At 29.3% G+C, this 27,671-nt stretch overlaps 3 protein-coding genes across 9 annotated transcripts; 1 reads left to right on the forward strand and 2 right to left on the reverse strand.

Annotated features, from left to right (window-relative positions):
* Window positions 1-95: 95 nt before the first annotated feature.
* Hao (Hydroxyacid oxidase) lies at window positions 96-6,795 on the reverse strand. Of its 2 annotated transcripts, none has more exons than XM_012490388.3 (9): window positions 6,498-6,795; window positions 6,132-6,273; window positions 5,591-5,742; window positions 1,475-1,730; window positions 1,209-1,337; window positions 1,009-1,141; window positions 786-902; window positions 585-696; window positions 96-511 (listed from the first exon to the last, which is right to left on the reverse strand). In XM_012490388.3, the coding sequence occupies exons 2-9, from the start codon at window positions 6,266-6,268 to the stop codon at window positions 444-446; spliced, it is 1,104 nt and encodes a 367-aa protein (XP_012345842.1). In that variant the 5' UTR covers window positions 6,269-6,273; window positions 6,498-6,795; the 3' UTR covers window positions 96-443. The 2 variants fall into 2 exon arrangements, with proteins under 2 accessions (XP_012345842.1, XP_003696255.1); XM_003696207.4 differs by having other exon boundaries at window positions 6,547-6,775.
* On the forward strand, window positions 1,614-15,563 carry LOC100869479 (N-acetylgalactosaminyltransferase 6). Of its 2 annotated transcripts, XM_012490386.3 has the most exons (3): window positions 1,614-2,537; window positions 2,762-2,896; window positions 15,020-15,563. In XM_012490386.3, the coding sequence occupies exons 1-3, from the start codon at window positions 2,331-2,333 to the stop codon at window positions 15,026-15,028; spliced, it is 351 nt and encodes a 116-aa protein (XP_012345840.1). In that variant the 5' UTR covers window positions 1,614-2,330; the 3' UTR covers window positions 15,029-15,563. The 2 variants fall into 2 exon arrangements, with proteins under 2 accessions (XP_012345840.1, XP_003696256.2); XM_003696208.4 differs by lacking the exon at window positions 15,020-15,563 and having other exon boundaries at window positions 1,970-2,537; window positions 2,762-5,017.
* faf (ubiquitin carboxyl-terminal hydrolase-like faf) lies at window positions 7,694-27,395 on the reverse strand. Of its 5 annotated transcripts, XR_015291186.1 has the most exons (31): window positions 27,261-27,395; window positions 25,705-25,917; window positions 25,218-25,482; window positions 24,822-25,047; window positions 24,592-24,726; window positions 24,356-24,512; window positions 23,956-24,279; window positions 23,603-23,860; window positions 23,427-23,525; window positions 23,061-23,332; window positions 22,764-22,965; window positions 22,352-22,681; window positions 21,933-22,267; window positions 21,606-21,846; window positions 21,361-21,498; window positions 20,992-21,261; window positions 19,161-20,920; window positions 18,905-19,078; window positions 18,696-18,837; window positions 18,303-18,607; window positions 17,963-18,213; window positions 17,722-17,897; window positions 17,441-17,637; window positions 17,217-17,344; window positions 16,904-17,070; window positions 16,557-16,822; window positions 16,255-16,490; window positions 15,976-16,178; window positions 15,584-15,849; window positions 9,487-15,426; window positions 7,694-9,452 (listed from the first exon to the last, which is right to left on the reverse strand). XR_015291186.1 is itself a non-coding variant. In XM_086904909.1 (30 exons), the coding sequence occupies exons 2-30, from the start codon at window positions 25,768-25,770 to the stop codon at window positions 15,249-15,251; spliced, it is 7,758 nt and encodes a 2,585-aa protein (XP_086761035.1). In that variant the 5' UTR covers window positions 25,771-25,917; window positions 27,261-27,395; the 3' UTR covers window positions 7,694-15,248. The 5 variants fall into 5 exon arrangements, 4 of the variants coding, with proteins under 4 accessions (XP_086761035.1, XP_031774265.2, XP_086761034.1 ...); XM_086904909.1 differs by having other exon boundaries at window positions 7,694-15,426; window positions 15,976-16,169; XM_031918405.2 differs by having other exon boundaries at window positions 7,694-15,426.
* Between the last annotated feature and the right edge of the window lie 276 nt (window positions 27,396-27,671).

Genomic DNA, 27,671 nt, shown 5'->3' on the forward strand with positions numbered 1-27,671 from the left:
ACGTATGCTTTGTGAATTGTGATATATGCGCCGCACACACGCATAATATGTATACAAAGATGAATATACAAGAAATATTCAATAAAATGCCAATATTGTGATGAAATATTTTCGAATATTTTATTCACCGATTTATTTATATTTCTTTCATATTATATTAATCATCTTTATATCTTTTTTTTTTATACATTGTTCAATTTAAAAAAAGAAATCAATCAACGTAAATATAAAATATATCAGTTATTAGAGAAAGTGTAAAATAAATATTGGAGTATCTTTAAAATATTCTTAAAGTTACACTTTTAAGAACTTAAAATGATTTTAGATCTATCATTTTTAAATAATCTTAAAAATTACATTCATCGAAACGGTTTTTGATTTTATACTTATGAATACTTATTCTGAATAACTTATATGATTAAATTAATTTTACATTATATTTTTTACAAATGACTATAATGAGATTCATGTTGTACCATATCTTTTGTAACATCACTAACGGTTGCACAACCTGCAAATTGATTTTTAAACATTTAAAACTATTGTAATAGTATCGAAATTTCATAACAATGTTTCAATTTTACCTGTTAATGCAAATGCAACATCAATTTCTTTTCTAAAAATTTCAAGAACTGCTCTCGCACCGCGCTCACCGCCATAAGATAGACCCCATAACAAGGGTCTGGCAGTAAATACCTATTTATAAAACATAAAAATATTAATTGAGAAATTGAAAAATTTATTTATATTAAAAATAAAACTATTAAAATTTGATATACAATTACCATTTTAGCACCTAAAGCAAGTGCCTTGAAAACATCGATACCTTGCCTTATACCTCCGTCCATATAGATCTCTAATTTACCATTTACAGCTTTCACTATTTCTGGTAATGCTTCAATCTATGAATCATACATTGTTTTTACTAAAAATTTTTTTATTTAAAATTAAATTTTTTCATATTGTTATATCATATAATCTGTAAAAAAAAAAAAAAATAAAACAAACCGTTGCTGGAATACAATCAACTTGTCTAGCACCATGATTCGAAACAATAATCGCTGATACTCCATTTTTAATAGCTAATTCTGCATCTTGTGGAGTAAGAATTCCCTTCAAAACAATTGGTAACTTTGTAATACTGTAAAAAAGATAAGATTACTTTTTTTCAATATTCATAAATCTAAATCACAAAATTTTTTATTAACCTTTTAAGCCATTTAATATCGTCCCACGTTAAGGAGGCATCAAACAGATTCATAACGTATTCACTCAAACCGGAACCAGATTCTGCATTATTTATTTTAGTCGATAATTCTCCCTGAAAGTTTCCTAATCTGAAAAATAATATTTAAATTATTATTAAATTATTTTAATATTTTGTTAATGTTTTTAAGTAAAATAATAATATCGTTTATTTTTAATTATTATTTTTTTCATGAGTTAAAATCTTATTATATGACATAACAAATACCTCAAATGATTTGGGAGAGAAAATTTGTTCCTAATGTCAGCTCGTCTATCACCAAAAAGTGGTGCATCGACAGTAAGAACGACAGCTTTAAAACCAGCGCGTTCTGCTCGTCCTACTAAATTTATAGTAACATTACGGTCTTTATATATATATAATTGGAACCATTTTATTGCGTTTGGCGCAGCTTCAGCTACTTCCTCAATACTACTTGTTGATATCGTTGAAAGTATATAAATTGTACCTGCTCCCTGAGCAGCTAAAAATTAGAAAGAATTTTCATTTCACTTTATATTTTACACATTTATAAAATTATTAAAAACTTACAAAATTGAATAATTAAAGTTTTATATAATATCACAGTTTCATTCGTTTAAATTGTTTTATGAAAATGCAAATATTTTTTAAAACATCAATACATTTATTAATTTAAATATCATTTAAAGTTTAAACAATAACGATAACAATACGTTTTTCATAAAAAGAGCAATAGGAAATGATAAAATAAATAAAAAATAAAAATAATATTAGAAAAATATAATATATAATATAATATCAAGAATGTGATGTGAAAGCTACTAGAGTGCAATCTACTGGAAGATACAGTTTTTAACATTTGAATGTATTCAGTTATTAGAAACTATTTCGATCTCGGAGGATCGATTCTCAGTCGACGCGTGACAACCGTGTCTGTTCCATGTGTTTTATCGTTACAATTTATCAAAGACTTTATATCAAAGATAGCAGCTGATAAGATATATTAATTATATACACATGAGGTTAGTTTCATGTAGATAGTTCGCTAAGCCGGTGGCTATAGCGTGTTTTCGCAAGTGTCATCGCGCGACATGAATGTATCATGATGATGAGAAGAAATGTTGTGAGTCTGATAAAGTTCTTCCTTATGGCGGTTTTTACTGTTTTTCTAACCGTCGTTGTGTTTCGCTATGTACGAGCAACACCTAACCATGAAATCATGACACCAGTTGCATTGGTAGCCTTGGATAGTAGCAGTTCGAAAAATTTGGCAATGTATAATAATCAGAATTTCAACAATCATTATCAGGTACGGGTTAAAGACCTACTCATTATTAACGAGGTTGAAGCAAGTGAAACAGGTTTAGCAATAGCTAACCTTCTGCATTCCATGCAGTATCGTATAGTTGTTTTCGTGAACCCCGATGCAAACGATATTAATTAATTTAAACTTTAAATTTATTGTTTTTTATCTTAAAAATAAAAATAGTGTCATAACATAACGTTTAACGAATAAAATGTAATTTTTAACAGGATATTGATGAAAAGATAGATTGGCATGATTATATGAAAATTGAAGAAGAAGCAAGAAGAATTGGAAAAGGTGAACATGGAAAACCAGCATTTCTTTCACCATCTCTTGATGCATTAAAGGAAAAGTTATATCAGGTAAATGGTTTTAATGCTGCACTCAGTGATGAAATCTCAGTGAATCGCTCAGTACCTGACATTAGGCATCCAGGCTGTAAAGATAAAAAATATTTAAGAAATCTTGATTCAGTTTCGGTGATAGTTTCCTTTCATAATGAACACTTTAGCACTTTAATGCGTACTTGTTGGAGTGTTGTTAATCGTTCACCAGCATCTCTTCTTCAAGAAATAATATTGGTTGATGATGCTAGCACTAAAGTAGGATTGAAAAAAACTTTAGATGATTATGTTGCCACTCACTTGCCAAAAGTGAAAATTGTAAGATTAAAGCAACGTTCTGGTTTAATTAAGGGTCGATTAGCTGGAGCAAAAATTGCAAAAGCAAAAGTACTTGTATTCTTAGATTCTCATAGCGAAGCAAATATCAATTGGTTGCCACCTCTATTAGAACCCATTGCACAAGATTATAAAACTTGTGTATGTCCTTTTATTGATGTGATAGCTTATGAAACATTTGAATATAGAGCTCAAGATGAGGGGGCAAGGGGAGCTTTTGATTGGGAATTGTATTACAAACGATTGCCATTGTTACCTGAAGATCTTCAAAATCCAACAGAACCATTTAAAAGTCCAGTCATGGCAGGTGGTTTATTTGCCATTAGTGCTAAATTTTTTTGGGAATTAGGTGGATATGATCCAGAATTAGATATATGGGGAGGTGAACAGTATGAATTATCATTCAAAATTTGGCAATGTGGAGGTCAAATGTATGATGCTCCTTGTTCAAGAGTAGGTCACATTTATCGTAAGTTCCCACCTTTCCCTAATCCAGGCAAAGGAGATTTTTTGGGAAAAAATTATAAGAGAGTAGCAGAAGTATGGATGGATGAATATGCAGAATATATATATAGAAGACGTCCGCATTTAAGATCATTAGATCCTGGAAACTTGAAATCACAAAGAGATTTGAGAGCTAAATTACATTGTAAACCATTTAAATGGTTTATGGAAAATATAGCTTTCGATCTTGTCGACGTATATCCTCCTATTGAGCCTGATGATTTTGCATCTGGAGAAATTCGTAACATGGGTGTGCCAGAATTATGTCTAGATTCAAAGAAACGAAAAAAAGATGAACTTGTTGTAGTTGATATCTGCATAAAAGATAATCCAAATATTGTAGGAGAACAAGAATTTAAATTAACTTGGCATAAAGATATTAGACCGAAAGATCGTACAGAATGTTTGGATGTCTCTAAAGGAGGTGCAAAAGCTTCAGTCAGTTTATATCCTTGTCATGGTGGGCAAGGGAATCAATTATGGCGTTACAATGTTGAAAAACAATGGCTGATGCACGGTTATTCGTCAAGATGCCTGGACACAGATCCAGCAAGCAAAAAAGTCTTTGTAACAAAATGTGATCCATCTTCACCTACGCAAAAATGGAGAATTGAGAAAGTGAATATGAAAGCTATCAATAACTGGGATAATGTGGGACCCAAACGACATTAATTCCTTCGCCTTTTATTGTCGTAACTTTTAAAGCCTAAGCGTCTAATGTTTAATTATATGTATATATACATAAACATATGTTCCATTTTCGTTAACTAGTCAATTAAAATAACAATGCATATTTGAATTCACTTTTTTTTACCGAGATTTTGAGATTATGCAGGAAAATATTTTGAGATTATGAAGTTATTTTAAATGATACGACTTAATACTTTTTTTCTTTAATCAATTTATGCAGTATTTCCATTGTGACGCATTTTTAACATATTTCTATTGATGTAAATATTGTACGAACTCTCTGTTGTGCCTTAAAACGTATAACTGCATTTAGAATCTACATATATGATAATTACAATTATTACTTTATAAAGTAATTTCGCTTCAAAGCTCAATTTTTACCTATTACAAATAATCTTTTATTAATATAATACGTAAAGATTATATGAATATAATGTGTGATTGATGAACGAAGTGTTTTTTATTGCAAAATATTTCAAGAAATTAATTAAGTTTTTCGACTGATAAAAGAAAATGTACTTTTGTAATATTCGGTCAAACCGAAAGAAGAGTAAATTTTCCCATGTACAATTATTAAATTATTAAATAAAAAATTTTTCTGTACAAGAATTCCATTTTACAATCGAAATATATATATATATATATATATATATCTAAGCAATAATAAGTAACTTTCTAAATAAGCGACAATGTTTATAACATATCATCTTACTACATAACGTATGAATTATCAACCATTTAACTTTTTATACAGACTAATGCGATTTTTTATGTACATTTGTATTTACATAATGAAGAAAGATAACAATTTAATTTCTGTACAGTTTTGAATAAATTAAAAGGAAAAAAATTATCTATTTTATAAAAAAAACTATGTATTTGTTTATTCAAGTTCAAAATGCTCTACAAGTAATATTTTATAAACATAAAATGTTCCATTGTAATCATCGTCGATTAATCAAATCAAGCACGTGTTTGTGATTGCAACTATTTTTGTAAAATATTTGCATAATCAATAAAAATTTTTATTAAATCTATATTCGTGATATAATGAATATGTATCATATTTAAAAATTAAATATATAAATTCGCATAATTGAATATTAGAAAAAAAGTAAACAAGAAAACATTGTAGTTACGAGATTATGATTAATATTAATATTAAAGATTAAATATGTTTACCTCTAGCATTTGCACATTCGCCTTCAGGATGTGCCATACGTTGCATAGCTGCTGGTGCTATTCCCAATGGCATTGAGATTTTTTCACCTAAAATTGTAGTGCTTAAATCTCTTCTGGAAACATTTCTTAAAAATCTTGGTCTTATCCTGTATCTGTAAAATATTATAAAATTTTAATTAGTAATTAAAACCAGAAAATAAATAGGTAATGTCAATATGAAGATAAATTGTAATAAATAAATTCATTAATAATATTATTAAATTAATAAATAGACAAAAAATTAAAAATGAACAAGAAATTATTTTTTAATTATTCTTAAAAAATAATTTTCAAATGATGAAACATTTTTAAAAATGTTTCGAATTTCAAATTCTCGATAAAATAATTAAAAACTTCTTAAAAAAAAAGGAAAAAAATAGTATTTTAAGATCATAAAATTTGATTTTGATTCGAATTTACTCTTAAAATTCGATTTCACAAGTGATTTAAATTTTTATTACTATTATGATTTCTTTTTCTTTTTTTTTTTTTTTTTACATACTTTTTAAAAGCTTCAGTATTTAGCTTCAAACTGAACTGTTCTCCTGCTCCAGAATTGTAGTAATCTCTCACAGAAGGTGTTAAATGCTGATCAGCATATTTTTGAAAGTCTTCGATACAAATCATTTGTTGAGACATAGTGTCTATAAACAAAAAGGAACACGAAATTAATTTTATACGATCAGTAATTCGAAATTTAACAATTCAATTTATTTCCGTAATTTTATCGTTTTGATGTAATAAATAGAGATTTCCAATGAATTAAAAAACTCGCGCGAATACGCAAAAAAAAAAAACAAAATGAATAAACTATTCGAATCGAAAGAATTTCGAATATTTTATATACAAAAGATCGATCACTCTTTACATTTGAATCGCTCCGCGAATCAATTGATTTTCCACTGACGAAAACATACGATTAAATGGCTTCGATGGTCACATTCATTTGGTCTTACAACTAATGACCGAAACCGACGAGAAATCATGAAGATAACCCCTGAAGGCAGCGTGTTCACTAATGTTTCTGATAAAACTATTTGCTTTATCTAACTTCGTCGTATTCATATTTATCTTTGCAATTTTAATGAAAGACGTTTGTGTTTTTTCCGGATGATGAATCGTTTTCTGTGTTCTGAAATCGACTGATATAAACCATAGTAATATTATTAATAAACAATGATATTCATGAAACATAATAGATTCCGCGCTAAAAACATAACTTTGTTTTATAATTGTAGAATGAACTTATGATCTATAGATATTTATGCAAAGAATAAACTTCATTGTACGAGAAAAATATATATTATTAATATATATAAAGAGAATTTTAAGATTAAAATTTCTTACACAATTTCGTAAAATATTTGAGTACGAAATATTTAATATTTGATAACGAAAATAATTTGTTTTCTTTGTTTATGAAATTATGAAACTTATATAACGCAAGATTAACGATAACGACGTCAATGTCAATATCAACTGATTATTCATATAATCGAATATTTGATTTGCATGCCATATCATTTTATATTTTTTCAATAAGTTCAGTAATTCATTTACGCGTTTAGATTGTATCGTTTAGTGATTAAATGAGATCTTTATATGCAAATGAATGAGCCACTAAATTATTATATTTGATATTAACTTATCGATATATTATATATTTTATATATATATATGTATATTTATTTATTTTTATTATTGATTTGTATCAATGATTCATATTTGATCCGATCGATATGCGTAATAATATTGTATGCTTATCGAATTGTTCATGTATATCAAAATTACATAACTTGAAACTTGTAAATATGGAATGAAGAAAATTTCAAGGACAATGGGGAGAAAAAATGTTGAAATTTGATAACACACTTGTGCAACGCTTGCTAAACACTTGCATTTCAATGTCTTCAACAAGTATCATAGATAAAAATAATCATATGGTTTTTAAAGCGAAAAAAAAAATTGTAATCGAAATCGAAACCCTTGCAAAAATTTTAGATCTTTCTTAATCGCAACACGAAATAAAAGGAATGGGAGAGGAAAATACATTATTTATTATCCTTCTTTTTAAACCGTACTTTATTACATTCTGTTAGAAATAATACACAAAAGATTTTCAGGAGCGGCGAAGTTTTTCACGCCGATTACGCACGAGATGAATTTGTCGTTCGATCGATAAAATCCCCGTGGATCATACAGCGAACCGTCGTCTGCAATCCTTGATGAAAACTATCCGATTAAATTGAGAATATACAATCTTAATTAATATTTATATTAATGAAAGTTTCTGCGAAGAATCATAATAATAATAATAATAATAATGTATAATATGTATATATATATATATATAACATAATATATACATATATATACATATATATATGGAAGGACACCGATTTTCCTCCCTCTATTTTTTTTTTTTTTTTTTTTATTTTTATTCTCTTAGGATTGCAGACTCAGTTGGCTCGATTTGTGAATAACGTTCGAGTAAGTAAAATGCTTACGTAAATGCGCCTATTTGAAAAACGAATAATGACAGAAAACGACGTGAGCGCTTATCTTCAGTTTCTAGCTACTTTTTAAAGCGTGTTCTTTCTCAGTTATGTTTCTTTTACGCTTCTCACTATATCTTTTTTTTCTTTTTTGTTCTTTTTATTTAAATTTGTCGATCGATCACCGAAGATCACTTATACATAATAAATTAAGAACATCATTCCATTTTTTTTTGTTTTTTTTTTGTTTTTTTTTTTTTGTTTCTTTTTACCTCTTTTTGGTATTACTTTCGTTTGAACGTCGGTATTTGGTGCTCGGTTACGAAGCGAGTGTTATACAGTTTTTCCAGTTTTTTTTCGAGACGTGCACGCCTAGAAAAAAAATCATTTGTCGATTATTTGGTTAATAAATCTTGTACGGTATTCTCGTTCCATTAGCAATTTTTTTCCCCCCTCCGATAAACATCGAGACGAATAAATTTCTTAAATTTCTTGCCCTTTGCTGCTCGGACATTTCACGAAATTATCTCAGGAACTTTTTTCTCCCATATTATCCCATCGGTGAATATATGAATGGGAAAACACCCGAGAGAAGTTCGTCAAATTGCGATCATCATAGTTCAATCTCCGACCACAATGATCCCTTATCGAGATATTAAAATCGTATTCAATCTTTTCTTTGAAAAGATCCAACAATCTTACATACGAGGAATTCGATCTTCGTTAAAAAATTTGAAGACGGGCAAAAATTGAGAAGGATAGAATTAATTACCGATGATCCTCTACGAGAGGAAAAGTTGAAAAGTCTGCAGGTTTCGGCCCCAGAATACTTGGTAATCGAGGGAATGATTATCCAACAAGAATCCGTGATCGTTTCACGCTTAGAACGGATGAAAACGAAAAAGACTCAAGGTTGGCGAGGCACAATCTGTTGAAGCACCATAGGTTGAAGGGCACACATACACACACACACCATATGGTGAATTTATCTCGATTCGATATGAAAGCGATAATTAAGAGCACGCCAACGAAAGAAACGATATCGATCGTTGTTTACATTTTCGTGCTTCAATTAGGGAAAAGGGCGCGATTTTATGAAAGCAGTAGGCAAATGCAAGCGATAGGACATCCCCGGTCTTATCATTTAGCAAATGAAGGAAAAGGATAAAAAAAAAAAAAACAAAGGATATTGCGACTACGATATCATAAATCTCTAAAAATTAAATCTCTAAAAAAAAAAAATCTTATTCCTTTGGGATAAAACTTATTCGATGTCCACGAGACAATTGATATATAGAATAAGTAATAATTATTTATTACTTTCTTCCCTCAGTAATAAATTGATTCATGGACAAATATGACCAAAGTTTTTCTTCTCATTGTCTCCTCTTTTTTTCAACACTCTATATCTCGTATAGTAAATTCTACTAGTTTAAGTGAGTGCATAACGCAGCTCTTTGAAATAAATACAGAAAACAGATAACGAAAACAGCTTCGGAGGAATGCGAGCAATGTATCATATTCGTCCTGCGAATATCTTTGAGTTATCCTTTATTCACGGGTTGAGTTACAAGGAACGCAGTGCACTGTTCACTGTTCGATATCAATCAATTAGCTCATTTACGGAGTTTTTCGGCATTTAATAGATGTCTTCCGGCAATCGGATGTATCCTGTATACGAGACACAATGAATTTCGTGCGGTGATGACAATATACGACCAGCGAAATTTTAACGTCGACCATTCTAACGAGATCTTTTCCTTTCCTTCTTCCCTTTTTTCCCCTATTTCATTGTGATAATCGTAATTGCGATGGGATTGGGGCTCGATCGAAAGATTCAATAGCTTAGTCCTAATATAGGACAGCGAAAATTAAATATTCTACTCGATATATCTATATAGTATCGTGTAATACTTCGTAATTTTCGTAATCCTAAGGATTAGAATTATTCTACGGCGCTGTTAGCCGAACCGAACGATCCTCGAACTTTCAAGATCAAGATCTTACGATCCTTTACTTACTAATTCGAATACACATCGATCTTTATAGTTAATGCGTTAAATATAATTATAATTACCATATTAAATATCGCAATAATTTCGTAAACAATTGCACGAATCTCATTGCGAAAATTATTGTGAATAAAAAAAAAAAAAGAAGTAAACGATATTTTTACGTTGGCGCAATTCGATGACGCCATCTGGTCAAATTTAACAAAAATTTATAGAGAAAAAAAAAAAAAGAAAGAAAAAGAAAAAATTAAAGAAAAGCGTGTATTTGACGGACAAAGCAATATATACACACTTTCATATTTGGTTTCGAACGAAATCAGCTTGAAACCAGTTGGCTCGATTATCAACGCTCTCATTGTCAGACACGTCTACCAAAATTTCACGCACCGTTTTTTCACGCTTTATTATCTTCAATATATAGGCAGACATTTATCATGCGAGTGACGAAGGTGGGAGGAAAAAACATTTTCCAATGTCCAACGTCGAATCGAACCACGATTTCGAGCTTTTATATAATATCTTTCCTTATCTACCGACTAAATTTCCATACGATTCTCGACCGTTTCGTCATTCGGATGCCAGTGTCGAACGATTTTATTCGCGCACACGTTAAGCAAGAAGTCACACGAAAGAAGCCGTTCGCTCCTCGACGAGCACTTCTGCTTTTATTTTTTTTATTTTTTTTTTTTTCTCTCTCTTCGTACTTTCATCGGCCCTGCTACGATCTCTCTTTTCTTCTTCTCACATTATATTTTCTTCTTCATATTTCTTCATATTTCGAACAATAAAGAAAATAAAAGAATCTCTCACAAAGTAAAAATAGTTTCGCAAATTTTCTTTTTGCAATCTCTTCGTTTATTTAAGTCATTTCTTTAGACACGTAAAACTGAGAACCGTAACAGGGTAATAATTTAGATATCTTTATTCGCTTTATAATCTGTAAAATAGACAGAGGACGATCCATCTTAATTTATATATATATATATATGTACATAATTGAAAAAAATTACTATGAATATATAATATTAGTAAATAAAGTGTATAGATTGTGTTAAAATATCGAAGATATCATTGGATATCTGATATCCAATAATTACTCGTTTTGCTCTTTACATGGCACTTCATTTCTTACTTATATAAAAATCAAAATTAGAAAAGAAAAAAAGAGATATATTTATATTTTGTTTTTTTTAAATAGGTTAGTTTATAAATAAAAGTGGATCGTCCTATATGTCGAGCCTTCTTAAAATATCAATGAACATTCCGATTTCAATATAGAATTCAGTGACAAAAGAGAAAAATATTAACTTATAAATTTTTGTTACGTTGAATAACGCGATTGACGCTTAAAGACGAAAAACGGGTTCTTGTTCGCGTTAACCCTTTGCAATCCAATATTTATTATTCGCGTGTAAAAAGGCAGTTTGGAATAAATTAACCCTCACAATGCCGTATCATAATTTTTTTGTATGCTTCCTCGAGAAGTATCAAATTCATCCGTGATTTATTTGAAGTGAAAAACTTACGATCATGCAATATATCATAAAAATCAGCATCAAAAGGGTTAATGAAAGATGTAATTTTTCGTCGAATAAAAGAAATGCTTGAAACAAAAAAAGATGTATTTTATAAATGGAACGCAAAGGGTTTGGCAATGAAATCAAATACGCGTATAAATTGTAAATACATTGACCGCTTAACGAGGTAGTTTCATTGTTAAATCATTTCGTATTTTTTTCTCTTCTTTTTTTTCTTTTTTTTTATTTCCTTTTTTTTTTATTCGATTTCATTCGTTTTGTTTTATTTTTCTTTTTTTTTTATACTCGAAATAGTCTTAGTGGAGGTTTTCAAAGGCAAATGAGAAATACAAGCACCATGTGAACGGTGGAAGTTGTTTCTGCTATCATGAAAGAGACATGCTAAAACGGAGATGTATATACGTGTTTGAAAATCTAATTTTATATTGTTATATTTAAAACATAAAAAAAAAAGTTGAAAGATTTGTTTGAACAATTATATTGAAAAAAAAAAAAAAAATGAAACTTCGAGAGATACGCTATGCTACTAAATGAACGAGGTTCGTTAATCTCTTTCCGTTTATTTAATTTTACTGACTAGAGCGTCGATCGAGTTAATACATAAAATTACCTTTACAACTAAAACTAAACGGACATCAACGAGGGACTCTTTTCTCCTTCCTTATTATTATTATTATTATTATTATTTTTTGTCTTTTTGCCTTAAGTTTTACGAAAATTAACTTCGCGTACAGTCGAATTATTATAATTGTTTTTTTTTCTTTTTCGTTTTTTTTTTTTTTTTTTTTTTCGTATCGTTTTGCTTAAGTATATAACTGTACAACTTTAGTTTTTTTTTTATTATTTTTTTTTTTTTTTTTTTTTTTTTAATCTTTTTTCATTGCTTCATGTGCATTTGCCTTTGATTTTGATTAATGTCGTATCGAGACTTGAAATATTGTTTCCTTTTCTGTTTTGCATTCTTATTTTTTTTTTCTTTTTTTTTTTTTTTTCTTTTTTTTGCATCATTTTTCATCGTTGTTGTTCTCTGTATAATTAAGTTTCATGCAAAAATGTAATTTTGCATCCGACTATCTTTCGTTGACTATAAAAAACGAGCGTGATTGTTCGCAATTACCGTATTAAAGATGGTCAATCTTGATCGACTCTCGTAGATATATTTTGCACAAAATTCGTGATTAGTTAAACCGTGAATTAGAATCATTTGCCCGGTTGCATTATATCTCATATCCACTTTTTTATCTCTAACATTGCTCGTTCGAAAGAAAAAAAAAAAAGAAAGAGAACAAAATATGAAAGAAAGAAAGAAAAAGAAATGACACTAAGTAGTACTAATATATCATGACACAAACTTCGAAGTTCGACCACTTAAATCTGATATTGATTGTTTGAAAGTAATCAAGTTATGTTATATCATACAAGACGTGTTACGCTTATTCTTTTAGCGATACAATTAAATATTAAATAATTATAAACTACATTCTCTCCGTTAACAAAAAATTGAACTTAGCATACAGTCTGTGTACAAAAAACCAGGATTTACAATAGCGTACTAACCTCAATGTATAATAGGAATATAATAATTTTTATCACATATAAAAAGCAGTTGCATATGTACATATCTGAGTAAGATTAGGTACCATTATTATTTTAACCGATAGTAGCTATTATATAATTTGGTACACTGTTTAACGTGAATATTTGATAAATACGAACAGTAATCAATATATCGTTATTTCCTGGTGTCTTGACATAATCGTTGATTTTCTCATCGCACGAATTCCTATGTATACACACGGTTTCTTTATATCCTCATTACACGTGACTTTATTTTTCCTCTTCCTTCTTCTTTAGTAATATTTATATAATATCTATATAACACATATTATTTAATAAGTCTAGAGCTATGGCCAATTCATATGTTAAAGAATCGCAGTTATTGTTATTCCCATGTTTTATTATTTCATTGTTTTTATACAAATGCCTGATAAAGTACCGAACAGTGTATAAGTACCATCTAATCTATCATCTTCTTTTATTAATTGAAAACTAAGAATTGCTTTTACAATACTGCGAAAAGACCATAGCTCTTTTTTTCAACGATGGATCGTACCTTAGAACGATACAAATTAGTGTTATTTTTCTTATATTTATTTCATACCCTTTTGTGTCGCTACCGTCACGCTTTCTTCAATTCCGTTTTTCATTCGTTTTTCGTTTTGTAGAAATTTTTGGATTTCGGACAAGGCTTATTTTTCTTTTTTGCGGCACTGCGACTCCTTATGTTAAACACAAACTGATCTCCTTTTATTTTGCCGCATTTTTTATATGTGTATTTATCATTATTATTATTTAAATTAGAAATATTCCGTCATATTTGTCATTTCTTACTTGTATAATTTTTAAACAATCAACTGCACCATCTACTTGAATTTCGCTCGATCAAATTTCTTCTTATCATTTCTTATAAATAGCCCAAAAACATAACAAACAAAATACATATAATCAAATTTGAAATAACAATTCGATTCTTAAACAACTATCTAAATACAAATGGAGTCGCACGATATCGAAGGCACAACTCTTTTCTCAAATTAGATGAACTGAAAGAAAGCACAATGGGAGGCATCATTGGTGTATGTTTAAATTCTTATACAGCTAAAATAGCTGCATCGAAGTGACTTTCCTTTCTTTATTTTTCCTTTTTTTTTTTCTTTTTTATCTCCTTTTTTTGTCTTTGATATTCGAGATTAAGTACAAGGAAATTTTCATTTCATTTGAAAGACTAAAATAGTGAAATATTGGTAGATGTGAAATTTTTTTCTTGATTTATAACTCTGCTCTTTTCAATTAAGTCAGAAACTACTGTATTTTTTAGCCTTATTCTTCGGTCGTTAGAAAGTTTCATTTTTTAACTTTTTATTAGTAACAAATTTACATAGACATACGGAAGTTATGTTCTTTTTTTTTTATACCTTTGTTTTCTATTCCGGCAGAGACGGGATTCCATAACACTATTCGCTATACATTTATACAATCTTATCGTATTCCTACACTTGAATTCAAATGCATTAATCGAGGCAAATATAATTTTTAGCTCAATCGTTTTTTTTCTTTTCTTTTTTCTTGTCAATCTCTTTTACGAAGATTTCTTTCAAAGAAAATGTTCTTTTTTTCCCGATATTCTAAAATTCAAATAATATAAGTGCAATAAACAAAGAATACATAAACATTAGGGATAAGAAAAAATCACGATGAGAGTTCGTTGCCTCAATCAATACGTAAAAATTCTGTTCTTATTTAATAATCGCTGTTTCTAATATCGTTCTTTTTTTTTCTCATTAGTGCAGATAGCTATGCCACATCGTATCATTCGAAGTAACTGCCCACAGTAAAACTGTCAAGTTACAAATGCAAGTTCTTGAATACCAGCAAAAGAGAACAAATCTGCGAGTTATATTTGTACAGGTGCCTCTATCGTTCGGCACCAAGCTGCTGGCGCAGTAATTTCTAAATATCTTGAAATGGTTTCACCGAGGCAGCAACTTGGTAGAACGTCAATATGTAGCGTTCATTATGGATCCTGGCTGGTATTTTGTGATGACTCACAGTTCTGTGGACTATGTAACTGATGAGCTGGTGGTGTGAGTATAACTGGAGATTGGGACCAAAGAGGAGTATGAACTGGAGATGGTCTAGGTTGAGATTGTTGTTCCTCTTGCATTTGTTGTATTACAGTAACATCAGGATAACTGGAAAAAAAAGAAAAGAACAATTAAATAAAATTAAAATTTATATTTAAATAAAAATTATATTTATTATAATGATAAATAAAATTGTGATAAAAATGATAATAAAAAAGTAATAAAAATAATAATGATAAAAAAAACTTCTTCATCAAAATCTTACCCTATACATCCCCAGACTAAACTACGTCTCGATCGCAATATATCTCTGTTTTGTGGTTGATATTTTTCTGTCTCTTCCGTACAATCCTCGCTTGTGTCTTCCACTTCCTGTTCTTCATCGGGACAAAGTTCGCATGCCCTTTCTAATGTTTTCTTTGCACTATTACTACGTTCCAAAACATAACCGTTCGCGGAATCATTAGATTGAGCTGGTGGAGACCAATTACTATATGCATGGGTGTATGGTGCTGCAGAAGTATAAGGTCTCTAAAAATAAAATTATTATTATTACATATTATTATATTATTATATAATAATATAATATATATAATTATATAATAAATTAGTTTTTTTTATACTATTATAATTAAAAAATAAACTTTTGTTCAATACTTTATCGAGTTCTTCATGAAGCCAGTCGGTAGCATGTATCCATTTTCTTTTCAATTCAGAACTATGATGTAAAAGTTGATGTGCAGGTCTGCATTTGCTGAAAAGCTGCACCATACATTTAATGCATTGATATCCTCTTTTCTGATAATGATGTTTACTTCTTTGTATTATCTCGAATAAACCTTCTCTTTCATCTGGTACACCTAATAATAATTACGTTTTACGATCTCAAGTTTTAATATCTTTTAAATTAAAAACTTATACCTGCAACGTTTGTACCTTTTAGAGCATTATGAACACGATGTGTTTGCCATGAATCTTCCATAAGAAGTACAGCAAGTAATAAGTCAGTGTGATGTTTTATTTCGTGTGCAAAAGAAAACCCAATCTGCCATAATAATTCACTGAGAACAGTTCGAGATACGTGAGGATTCTCCCAACAACAATATTGCAATAATTTTACTGTATCTTCAGTAACATTAACATCTGCATCTTCGATTAATTTTTTCATATAACTGCAAGACAAAAATTATAATTTGTTCTATATCTTCTATTTAAAATGCAATTTGTTTAAAACAAACCTGTTTTTAACGAAGAGTATATCTGCTGCTTGTGGTTGAATAGGCATCAAATATTCATTTTGACATGCTGGATCACCATATGGATTTGATAAAGGTACTACTCCTGACTGTGCAAGACTCGAGTGTGCTTTTGATGATACATCACAACAGCGTATCAACATACTAACTACTTGATGCAATTTTGTTAATTCAGGATACTGATATTTTATCGTAGGACCGGGTCCTTCATCAATCGCAACCAACATAAATGTAACGGGGACATTTAACTATGATAAAAAATATGAATGATATTCAAATAAATAATTAAGTTAACTTTTTATTTATAGATAAAGAAAATTGTAATTTACCTTAAGCAATTGGGCCTTTTCAGCAAGACCAAGTGATGCATACGTATGAAATAGTGAGAAATAATGTGGTAAATGTCGTCCATGATCCGAGATTTCACGATGAAGTAAAGAAAGAACTGCGTGTAATAAATGATCACTAAGTGTTGCTGTTGGATCTAAAAGTATAGCTAAAAAATATATTAAAGATTTGTTATTAAATTTTTTAAATTATATTTTATAAGTCCATTTTTATTATACAGTTAAAAAAAAAGATTTTCTATCATCACATTTACGATGATAAAATATAAATTAAATAATAAATTGAAATATTTACTTGGTGCATTTAGACTAGGCGGCACGCACGGACCATCCAAGAGAGAAATATGTGCAAGAAATACCAATATTTTAAGAAAAGCTGTTCGAACTTCTGTACTGGGACAACTCAAAAGATATTCGCAAAATCTAAAGACAATTAATTAATTTTACAAATATTATAAATTAATTAATAAACATCAATATTTTGTAAATTCATACATATATATTTAAAAAAATGCCTACCTATGAGGATGATTAAATAGAACATTATGAGCAAACCAAGATCGCACTGATTTGCTGCTACGCAAATGGTGGCAAACGATATCATACCAATCCGTTGCATTACCGCGTAAAGTTTTCTTAGTATGAAAACCTGTATAAAACAGAAATCTTGATGCTAATTGTACGGATAACATTGCGAGTTCCTCCTGCTCCGGGCTCTATAATTATAATTTTTAAAAATTATAGATATTTGATAAATAATATTATCATGAAAATATATATCATTTGTTAAATCAACTTACAAGTTTTTCATTCATATTTTGTCTATTGATGTTATGAGGATTACAAGATACAAGTTTTTTAATAAATTGAAAATATTCTGCACTAAATTGGTTTCGATTATGCATAAATTTGATATTCTGTTTTCTGACACTATATTCAATAGCTGAGGGCATTTTCATAACTCCTAGTTTCGTATCTAAAATATTACAATATTTTCAAATAAGTACTTTTCAACAAATATAAGTTTCAGATAGTACTTACACAATGATAATTCGTTAACGCTTTTCATTAAAGAATTTTCTTCTACATCTAATCTGGTATAAAATAACATGTAAGCATTCCACCATCGCTTTTGTTTTCGGTAACTCATTCTTTTAAGCATATGGTCAAATACTTCTCCTAAATAATCACCACCAAAACATTGAGATTTCATTTCTTCTTCTTCTTCCATTTTACATTCCGTAACGTCACCGTCATCAAATTTATACCATTTCGCAACACCATCATTTTGCCTAATAGATAATAATAAAATATAATAATAAAATTGTTAAAAATGATATGTAAATATTAATGTTGCATGTATACATAAATATTTCAATACCTATGTAAAATATATGAATAATAATGACCACCACTAGCTTGACCACTATGTACTACAATCCCAGTTAATTGATATTTAGTACAAGTTCCTTTCATTGATTCTTCGTAATCACAGTCTATAACTTCTCCCTCCAATTTTGCGAGTCCAGAAACAGTATAAGGTTCCATATCTAAATCTCTTGGAAATTCAAAATAATCATTAAATTTTATGGCGCAAACTCTTTCATAGTCATATTCAAATCTCTTTAATTGTATAGCTAAAACAGGTGGTAACTTCTTTACACACAATCGTTTTACCGTCACAACCTAGAAAAAAATAAAATTTGAATAAAAAATAAAAACCATAAATTTTATGAATATAATAATTTAAAATAAAAATATTTAAAATTCATACCTTTTTATTACATTTGTCGCAATGATAAGCGTCTGCACCCTCTAATAATTCTCCTTTTACATATTGTTCAAGAGAGTCCAATAAATTACTATGATTCCTTATATCCACGCTTATCAAACTAAATGGTTCCTCCTTGGAATATCTGAAGATAATGTAATGCGGTATTACAGTTTACCGAAAAAAGCAAAATTTAAGAATTAAGAAGGTACCTATGAGGGCAACCTTTGCAGATTTTCTGATCACTGTATGAACCACCCAGAATCTTGCTCATTATTTGTTCATGTCCTAAGGCTTTTAATGCCTCATCTAAACTTTCCACTAAGCTCATAAAAAATTCTACTGCATCTTGTTGTTCTCTAAGATTTACAGGTTCACCTTGCAGTCTGAAATATTAATAAAAAAATTGATAAATTTTTATAATTACGATCGATAATAATAAATCTAAAAATATTTATAGATATTTACTTAAAATGTTTCCAAAGTCCTCTAGGTATATAATATTGTAATTTACTATATGCTAAATGACCAAAAATTGCTTGAACTTGCTTTAAAATACCAATATTATATTCTTTTCGAGACTCATCTGCTCCACATTTTTCTTCATTTGTATCATTATCATTTGTTTCTATCGTTTGTTCTCCTTCAATTCTTTCTTCTCCAGAAAAATCTTCGTTCAAATCTATCGCTGCACCTTCTGCAGCCAAAAGTCCAACTCTTATACTCTCAACCATATACAATTGTTGTAATACTGAATTCATATAACAAGTTGCGCCAGCGTTTTTCAAACCTACAAAACCTTTTAATGGCCTAAGCCCGACAGGTGGTAAGTAATCCCATTCTACTAGCGGTTCATCTCTTTCAGAGTAGAACATATCAGTGAGCATTGTGACTAGAAGTTTCATGTTAGGTACACAGCCTACACAAAGACCTACAAGTAAATCAAATGCGGCGCTAGTCGATTGAGGAGTCGTGCATACTGGGCTCGCTTGCGAAGCACTCAATTCTCCAGTGCTACGAAGTTGCAACATAAGACGAGACGCAGGAAATACAAAATCTTCAACCAATTCTTTAATCAAATTTACTCCATGTTTTTCATCAGAGCCAAGTTCGTATTTTTTACTTGGAGGTAAAAAAGAAAGTAATTCTTTAGTAAGACTAAGATGACCTTCGAGAACGGCTTCATCAATTTGACTTTCTCCAGTTTCTTTAACATTGTCCCGTACTTTTTTTAACCATGCTATTTCAATATTCAATAACGTCTCAGCTGTCAAGAGAGGACATCCCGACATATGTGCAAAATTTAATAATCTACATAAAAGCTGAAAATATTCGTGACTCTGTTTTGCGTGTTCCATAACAGTAGTGTTCAAAACGGTGAAAAGTAATGTTATTGCAAAAAGTAATGGTTGATGACCACTACTATACCATGTCGATATAAGAAAAAACTGTTCAGCCGCAGCCATTCTAACTACTCTTGATGTACTCAAGAGCACAAGATCTATCAAAAATGTATGCCACATTTTATCTCTTGATAATGATTCTAATGCAGTTGGATTCAATACCAAAGCGATTGTCAGAACTTCTAATGCTTCTTTACATACTAACACATCGTTATTGTCAGGATTATTTGACGTTTCCTTTTCGTTTATTTCATGAAGTGTATGAAGCATTTCAGCAGATGCATTTATATTGTTTAAATTACCTGTGGATGCCGCCCATGCTAGCCTAATTATGGCACGAATAGTAGCTACATCTGGTAACTCCCAGGAAAGAGCTTGCATAAAAAGTTGTCGACATTTGTCAAATTCTGCTGCTCCACACAACATTCGAAGTGCTAAATGTTGCGCCAAATTCGTTGCTACACTTCTCAACATATATTCAGTATTCTGATTAGGTACACTTTGTAAGGCTTGTTTTAAAACCGCTACTGGACCTCGATTATTGTGAACATGATTATCATGATTTTCTGAAATTCCAGCTTGCTGCATTTCATCCATTACACAAGCCATCACATTACCCACTGTCGTTAATAGAAGTTTACATAATTTTAAGACTGTTAAATATGCTGCTCGTTTCGTAGTTTCATCTGCATTTGGTAAAAATTTATTTTTAGTTAACATTTCAAGAATAACACCAGCTTCGCCACTCTTTATGAAATTACACTGAAACTCAAATGCTCTTTCTGACATTGGATCTAAAACTGGCATTAATAAACTATATAAAACCTGAAATATAAATAATTTATTATAAATTATTTTAAAGACTACAAAAATGAGTAAATATTAGATAAATTTACCTCTAAATTGTATAAAACTTGGCTAGAACTTGCAGTAAAAAATAAAGAATCTACTGTAGTATTTTGTTCATTACAAAGAGCATTATCTAAATTGTTATCATCTTTACAGTGACCGAATAATGATTGTAATCGTGATACAGTAAGAGTATCTGGTGGCACCAATTGTAATAAATTTCTTGCACCATCGCGTAATTGCGCGTGTTGAAGACTACATCCAAGATCTGCCAATTGAAAGAAGAATGTAGCATATTGCGATCTTTGCGATATAACCTGTAATAATATGAAATCATTAAATTTTTAATTAAAAAAAAAAAATTAAAATTGATACTAATTATATTTTATAATTTTAATTATTATAAATTAACATACCACACCAGGTAAACTATTTTCTGCTTCTACATCTGGCCCATCATATGGATGATGTGGAGAACTAGTAGAACTATCTGAACTACTATCTGGTGAACTTGGCAAATTACTATTAACTTGACTTAATTTCGCAGACAATAGCTATATAAAAAATACTTAATTCTTTAATTATTGCATCATTATTTTATTTTAAAAGAAAATTCTAAGGAATTGTTACTATATTTTAAAAAGGAAAAAAGTATATATACCATTTTATCTCTTAATGGAGTTTGAGAAAGTAGTTTTCTATCATCTGTTGATTCCAAAGGTTCTCCATTAAGAAATAAATCAAGTTTTACATTTGATCCATTGGCCTTAATTCTGCGTAATATTTGTCGCCTTAATGATCCTAAAGTGTCATTACTATGTGTAAATATTTCTATATCATCTACATTACGACCAGGATTCGCAAAACGAATGATAAAAGATAGATGCTTCCCACGAACTGCTCTGTAATCAAATAAAAATTTTTAAAAATATATACAATTTCCTTGTTATTTTAAAAATTCGTCATTCTTACAAATAAATAAGAATACCTATGTAGTGGTAATATTTTCCGTTCTCCTGGAAATGTTGTATCACATTCATTTATGTATTCTTGTAATACCTTCATAACACGACACATCTTCATAGCTTCTATTTTAATTTTATTTGACATTTGCTGCTCACGTTCTTCTTTTCCTTCAAGATATACTTTACTTAATACAGATACAGTATCATAATGAGCTTTTAATCTGTCCATACATTCTCCTATATATGTCACATGAAATGCCAGAACTGATGACTGAAGTCGTGGTCCTAAATTAGTATTCACTTCTTTTAATAATTCTATAGCTCGATTTGCAATTTCTTCAGGACTATTGGTCACAACCTAAATAAAGAAATCCATATTAATATATGATAATACAAAAAATATTATTATAAGAAGAAATAATTAATATTAAATTCTACTTACACGCCATAAATAATCTGTACCAATTAGGTCAACGTCATCCATAAGAAATGTTCTTCTTTTCAATTTTAACTTTCCTTCCTTAGAATTGACAGCCTTGAAAAATCTTTCATAGCATTTAATACCACTTTCTGTAAGTAAAGTTGGATCTAATTGTAATATATTATTTTGGAAGAAGTCCTTATTTATTGCTGGGTCAAGATCTGGTTCATCTCCCATTAATTTTGAGAACCATTTGAAACATGCTTCACGATCAGACACAAATACACCTTGTTCTGCTAAACATTGCCAAATTTGTTCAGCTTGATCTGCACATAACCATAGTTGACCATCCTAAAAAAAGACAAATAAATTTAATAATGCACTATTTAAAAATTAATATATATAAGAAAATATTAAGTAATATAAATGTTACTTTTAACAAAAAACGAAGAAAATTAAGTCTTTCTTGGACTTGCATAATATGATTATAACGACCATCATGCATATAAATATTTGCGTCAATATCTGGATTTTCTTTCACCAACTGTCGCATTTTATCCATATAGTTTGTTAAACTGTTCGTCACAAGAATTACTGCAGAATGTTCTGCTTGAAGTCGTTCTATAACATCTTGTCTATATAATAAAATATAATAGAAAAGAATAAAAAAATTTTCATTATAAATTATTTTAAATTATTAATTTCTATGTTATTATTTAAATAAATATACCTATAATGATGATTCCGTTGTCCATGACATGCTATATTAGGATTTGGTTCATAAAGGCAGCATATTTCCCGAATTTGTTTTAAAGCAGGCAAAGCCCACTTATCACTATTTTTTAATTCTTCCACGCATTTATCTAGCCAAATTGTTTTTTGAGCGTCTCTTTCTTGTGAACACGAATAATCAAGAATCTTTACATGAGCATTTAATGCTTGATCCATTATTTCTGTAGGCACTTCATCAGAATGAGCCAAATTCCAAAAAAGAGTTAAAACCTAATATTAATAGAAAGTATAATTAAATTTAAAAAAATATGTTTTATATATGCAATAAAAAAAAATTTTATATGCAAATAGAAAGTTTTAATACTTTATGTGCCATTACTCCATCCTTATCATCCTCTGCTAATCTGCGAATTAATTCTAGTAATTTTTCTCCTTGTTTCTTATTAGCAGTCTTCCAACTCATCTAAAATAAAAAATATTTTAATTAAGTTATAACAATCAATGGAATAATAATGATTATAATTTCATAATAGTGAACACCTGAAAACATTCAAATAAATGATCAAGTTGTTCAGGACTAAAATCCCAAGCAAGTTTGGCTAATAAGTCATGAACATTTTTCACAATTGCTTCATGTTTTCCAGCTTGTGCTGCCCAAACAGCATCTAAATCTTCTAAAGTTAATGCTCGTTCTTTTATAATAAAGCGTAAAATCTTTTCCAATTTTTCAACATATTGAGGCTGATGTAACGAATCTCTTAAAACAATTTCTAAAACTCCATTTTCCTTTATCCATTTCTATATAAACAGAATAATATTATTTATCGTTATTGATTAATAAATTATATGCATTTGAATTAAAACAAATTTTAATGAAATTAGAATGAACTTACCGCCATACATTCTGCAGTAAGCCATTCTTCTTCTTCAACTATCGCATTTCGATGTTGGTAAAAACTAACAGTAGCAATCACTTTATTTACTTCATTTAAAGCATTCATTTTTCCATTAAATGAAGAAATTTGCAAGAGTCTTAATATCATTTTCAATCTCAGAATTCCTAAATTTTTAATCATTTCCTCTTGATGTGGTACTCGTGATACTAAACATTTGGCGGCTTTGATTATAGCTGATATTGCATCATTTTTTGATTCATTTTTCGCTTCTTTTTTTAATTCTTCATCAGTTAAATTATTTAAAATTACAGGCACCATTTCCTATAAACATAAAAATATACAGAAAACGTAATTTCAAATATAATTTTTTACTACAATTTTTTCATAAAATAATTACCACAATAGGCATAAGATATTTAATTATTGTGTGAACAGTAAGTAGTTCATAACATAAACCAAAAGGTCTGATTAAAGCATAAATAACTGGTACTGTTAAATTTCGGCCGTTTTGAAATCTGGAGAGTAAAATTTCAAATCCATTAAGACTGCCAAATCTGTAAAAAAAAAAATAAAGTTAAATATATCGTATATAAAGTATAAAAAATAAAAAGATTATTAGTATCATTTATTAACCTATTTATGAGATCTACTAGCCATCCGCGAGGACTTCTTGAATCAGGAGGTGGCCGGGCATAAAGCTGTTCATCAGGAATATCACTACCCGGTGGGACAGTTTCTGAAACTCTTGCTGCATTAAATGTATGAAATCTAAAACAAAATTCAAAAAGCCAATATAAGTAATAGAAATATATAAATACAATATATCTACAAGAGAAGTTACAAGAGAAAAAAATATAACTCACTTATTACTAGGATTAAAAACCATTGCCAGCAAATCGAGAAGAGGAAACCAATCCTCATCTAGTTTCAGAATACATAGATCCACCAACCGCTCGCAGTTTGCATTAATACAATTTTGAATATTCATTTTCCAACTACTTACTGCATCATCAGTTAATATTTTAGTAAAAGAAATAGTGAGTCCCTCTCGAAAAAAGCGCTGACATGCTTCACTTTGTACATCAATTCCTAAATAAAAATTTGTATTTATATATTTATATAAAATTAAAATATTTATAGTAAATATATATTTTATATTTAAAATCAATATTTAAAATCATTTAATTCAATTAATGAAATGAAATTTAAAAACAATTTATAATATTTATAATATATATAGTTATAATATAATATATAACCTTTTTTACAAAGATCGATACTGGCTTGTAACAGGCACTCTAGTTCTTGTTCTGGTAGAACTGGTACAACCCATCGTGGACTAGATATTTTTTCATGAAGCATATTGAGTTTTGCAACAGGAAAATCGGGTTCGCCATGAAGTTGATTACTATCCTCTATTGAAGTTAAGGTATCATTGGTGCATTCTGTTTGTACCACATTTTCCGTGAGTTGAAGTCCTGACATTGTATCAGCTAATTGTTGCGGACCCGGTGGACTATGCATCTATTATTATATAATATTATTTTAATAATATAATTCAATTTAATGATAAAAATAAATATAAATGTCAATAAACATAAATTATAACAACATATAAAACATTACAATGAATTTTATAAAAAAAATTTCAATTTCAAATATAGTTTAAATATATTATATTACAATTTATATACTTAATTTAAAATTTTTATATTATTATATATCATATAAGAATAATTTATATACCTGTGTACTTTGCTGGCTGTCAGGAGGGTCTATGCCTACTCCTTGGCCTCTTGTGGCAATCGTCATTTTGTGTGCTCTTTGCTATATTCCAATTGTCTCAATACCTCTTGGTCCAATAATCGCACCACCAATAACAATCATCCAACTCATTCACTGACATTAAATATAATTATACCCTAAAGGCCTTGTTTGAATAAACTATACCTACATTATCTGTAACAAAATAATAAAAATTTTATATTAAAATTAATATCTGTATAATTTATATTAAAATATAAAAAATATTAAATATTACAAAAAATAATCTTTCAATTAAATACATATAATGTTAATCTAATAATTAAAGAAAGTATAACAATAGGTAATAAATATTTTTATATCTTATAAACTATTTATGCTACTAATTAATTTTTATAACAGTTTTATATTCATTAAATATTCATTCCCTTATTATTTTTGTATGTTTATTAAGAAACCTACTATTATTTATAACACAATAATAATAACATATGAATATTTATGTAAAAAAAAACATGAATGATTAAAAAATATAAAATAAAAAAATATTTAAAATCTTTGAAAACTAAATCAATTGAAAAATTAGAATGGATGAAAAATCTGTAAGAGAAAATCTATGTAATTCGGACTCGTCTCGAAGGACTCGTCTCGGTACCGTCAATTTTATAGTCGATTAACAGAAAAAGAATTTAACGAAGACTGTGCAATAAACGTAGATAACGAAGAACGTTTCGTACATTCTATAAATCGCATGACAGCATGATCTTGTTAAGGTTTCAGCGAACAAATTCCAATTATTTGTCTTGATCAACGAGAACGATTCTTTCATAAACGTTAATAGCCACTTGATTGTACGAAACTAATAACGAAACTAATAATCACGTCCAAGGGTCTGTATTCCTTTGGAATTTCGCAATTCATGAAAGGTACGATGTCATGTCGCGAATTATTTCTCTATCTCCTTCTCTCTTCTTTTGATCTCTCTCTTGCTACCTCTTTATTTCTCGGGTGTATCGTCAAACGTACCGAACTGTCAACCGTCAAAAATTAGAATCAGGAAACGACCAATCCGGTCTGCTTTCTGTTGATGAAAAAGCATCATCGACCAAAGAATTTCGCGAACAATCGTCGCTAAATTAGCTTGAAATTACGCGAAATATGTATACAGCGTGCTTACAAAGGACTAACGTCGAGCGGCGACGAAAAGAAGTCTCGATTTTTCATAAACGCGCACTTCTTCTACGAATGTCAAATTTCTTTCGATAATTAGAGATAAGTGAAAAGATCCCACGTAACCGGTACCTATGCAATTTCAACAATCCTCGGTGTCCAGGGAGCAACTATTTTCGCCCCGTTCACTCAACCGGGCCACCTCCGGACAAAATGGCGGCCATCCTAACGATTAGCATTGCCGTATTAAAGAAAATCTTTCAAATTTTCTTTTCAAGAAAATGCCGATTCGTTAAAATCATGTAAAGATACACAGAAACTTGTTATTATCACCAATTATTGCATCAAACTTCTATTGAAAAACGCACCTTTACATAGTAAATGGTGGTAGAAATTTGTTGCACTTTTTGACGTGACGTTGTAGAACTCACTGGTAAATCTGTAAACACGACTATCTTACGGCGCTACTGTCGTTCTCTAGTCAAAACGACCACTGACACCACATTCACGGTGTTTCTGGTGTATTTCCTTGCTCTTCTTGTTACTTTCTTTAATTTTGATTATTAATTGATAATTGCTTCTTTTAATTCTTTTTATTTATTCATATTTTAATCGAAATATTTTATTCCAAAAACTTTACTATAAATAGTTTATTTCCCTTAATTCATGTTACCTATAAAATTCTAACATAACGTATATATGTACAAAAAATTTTCAACCCCTATTTTCTTATATATATCATCCTTGTTATAGAAATTTATCTTAATATTTTAAAAATG

Source organism: Apis florea, unplaced genomic scaffold (assembly GCF_048593485.1).
Source record: "Apis florea isolate Af1SG1 unplaced genomic scaffold, ASM4859348v1 contig_2350_pilon, whole genome shotgun sequence".
In the NCBI taxonomy this organism is placed as follows: domain Eukaryota; kingdom Metazoa; phylum Arthropoda; class Insecta; order Hymenoptera; family Apidae; genus Apis; species Apis florea.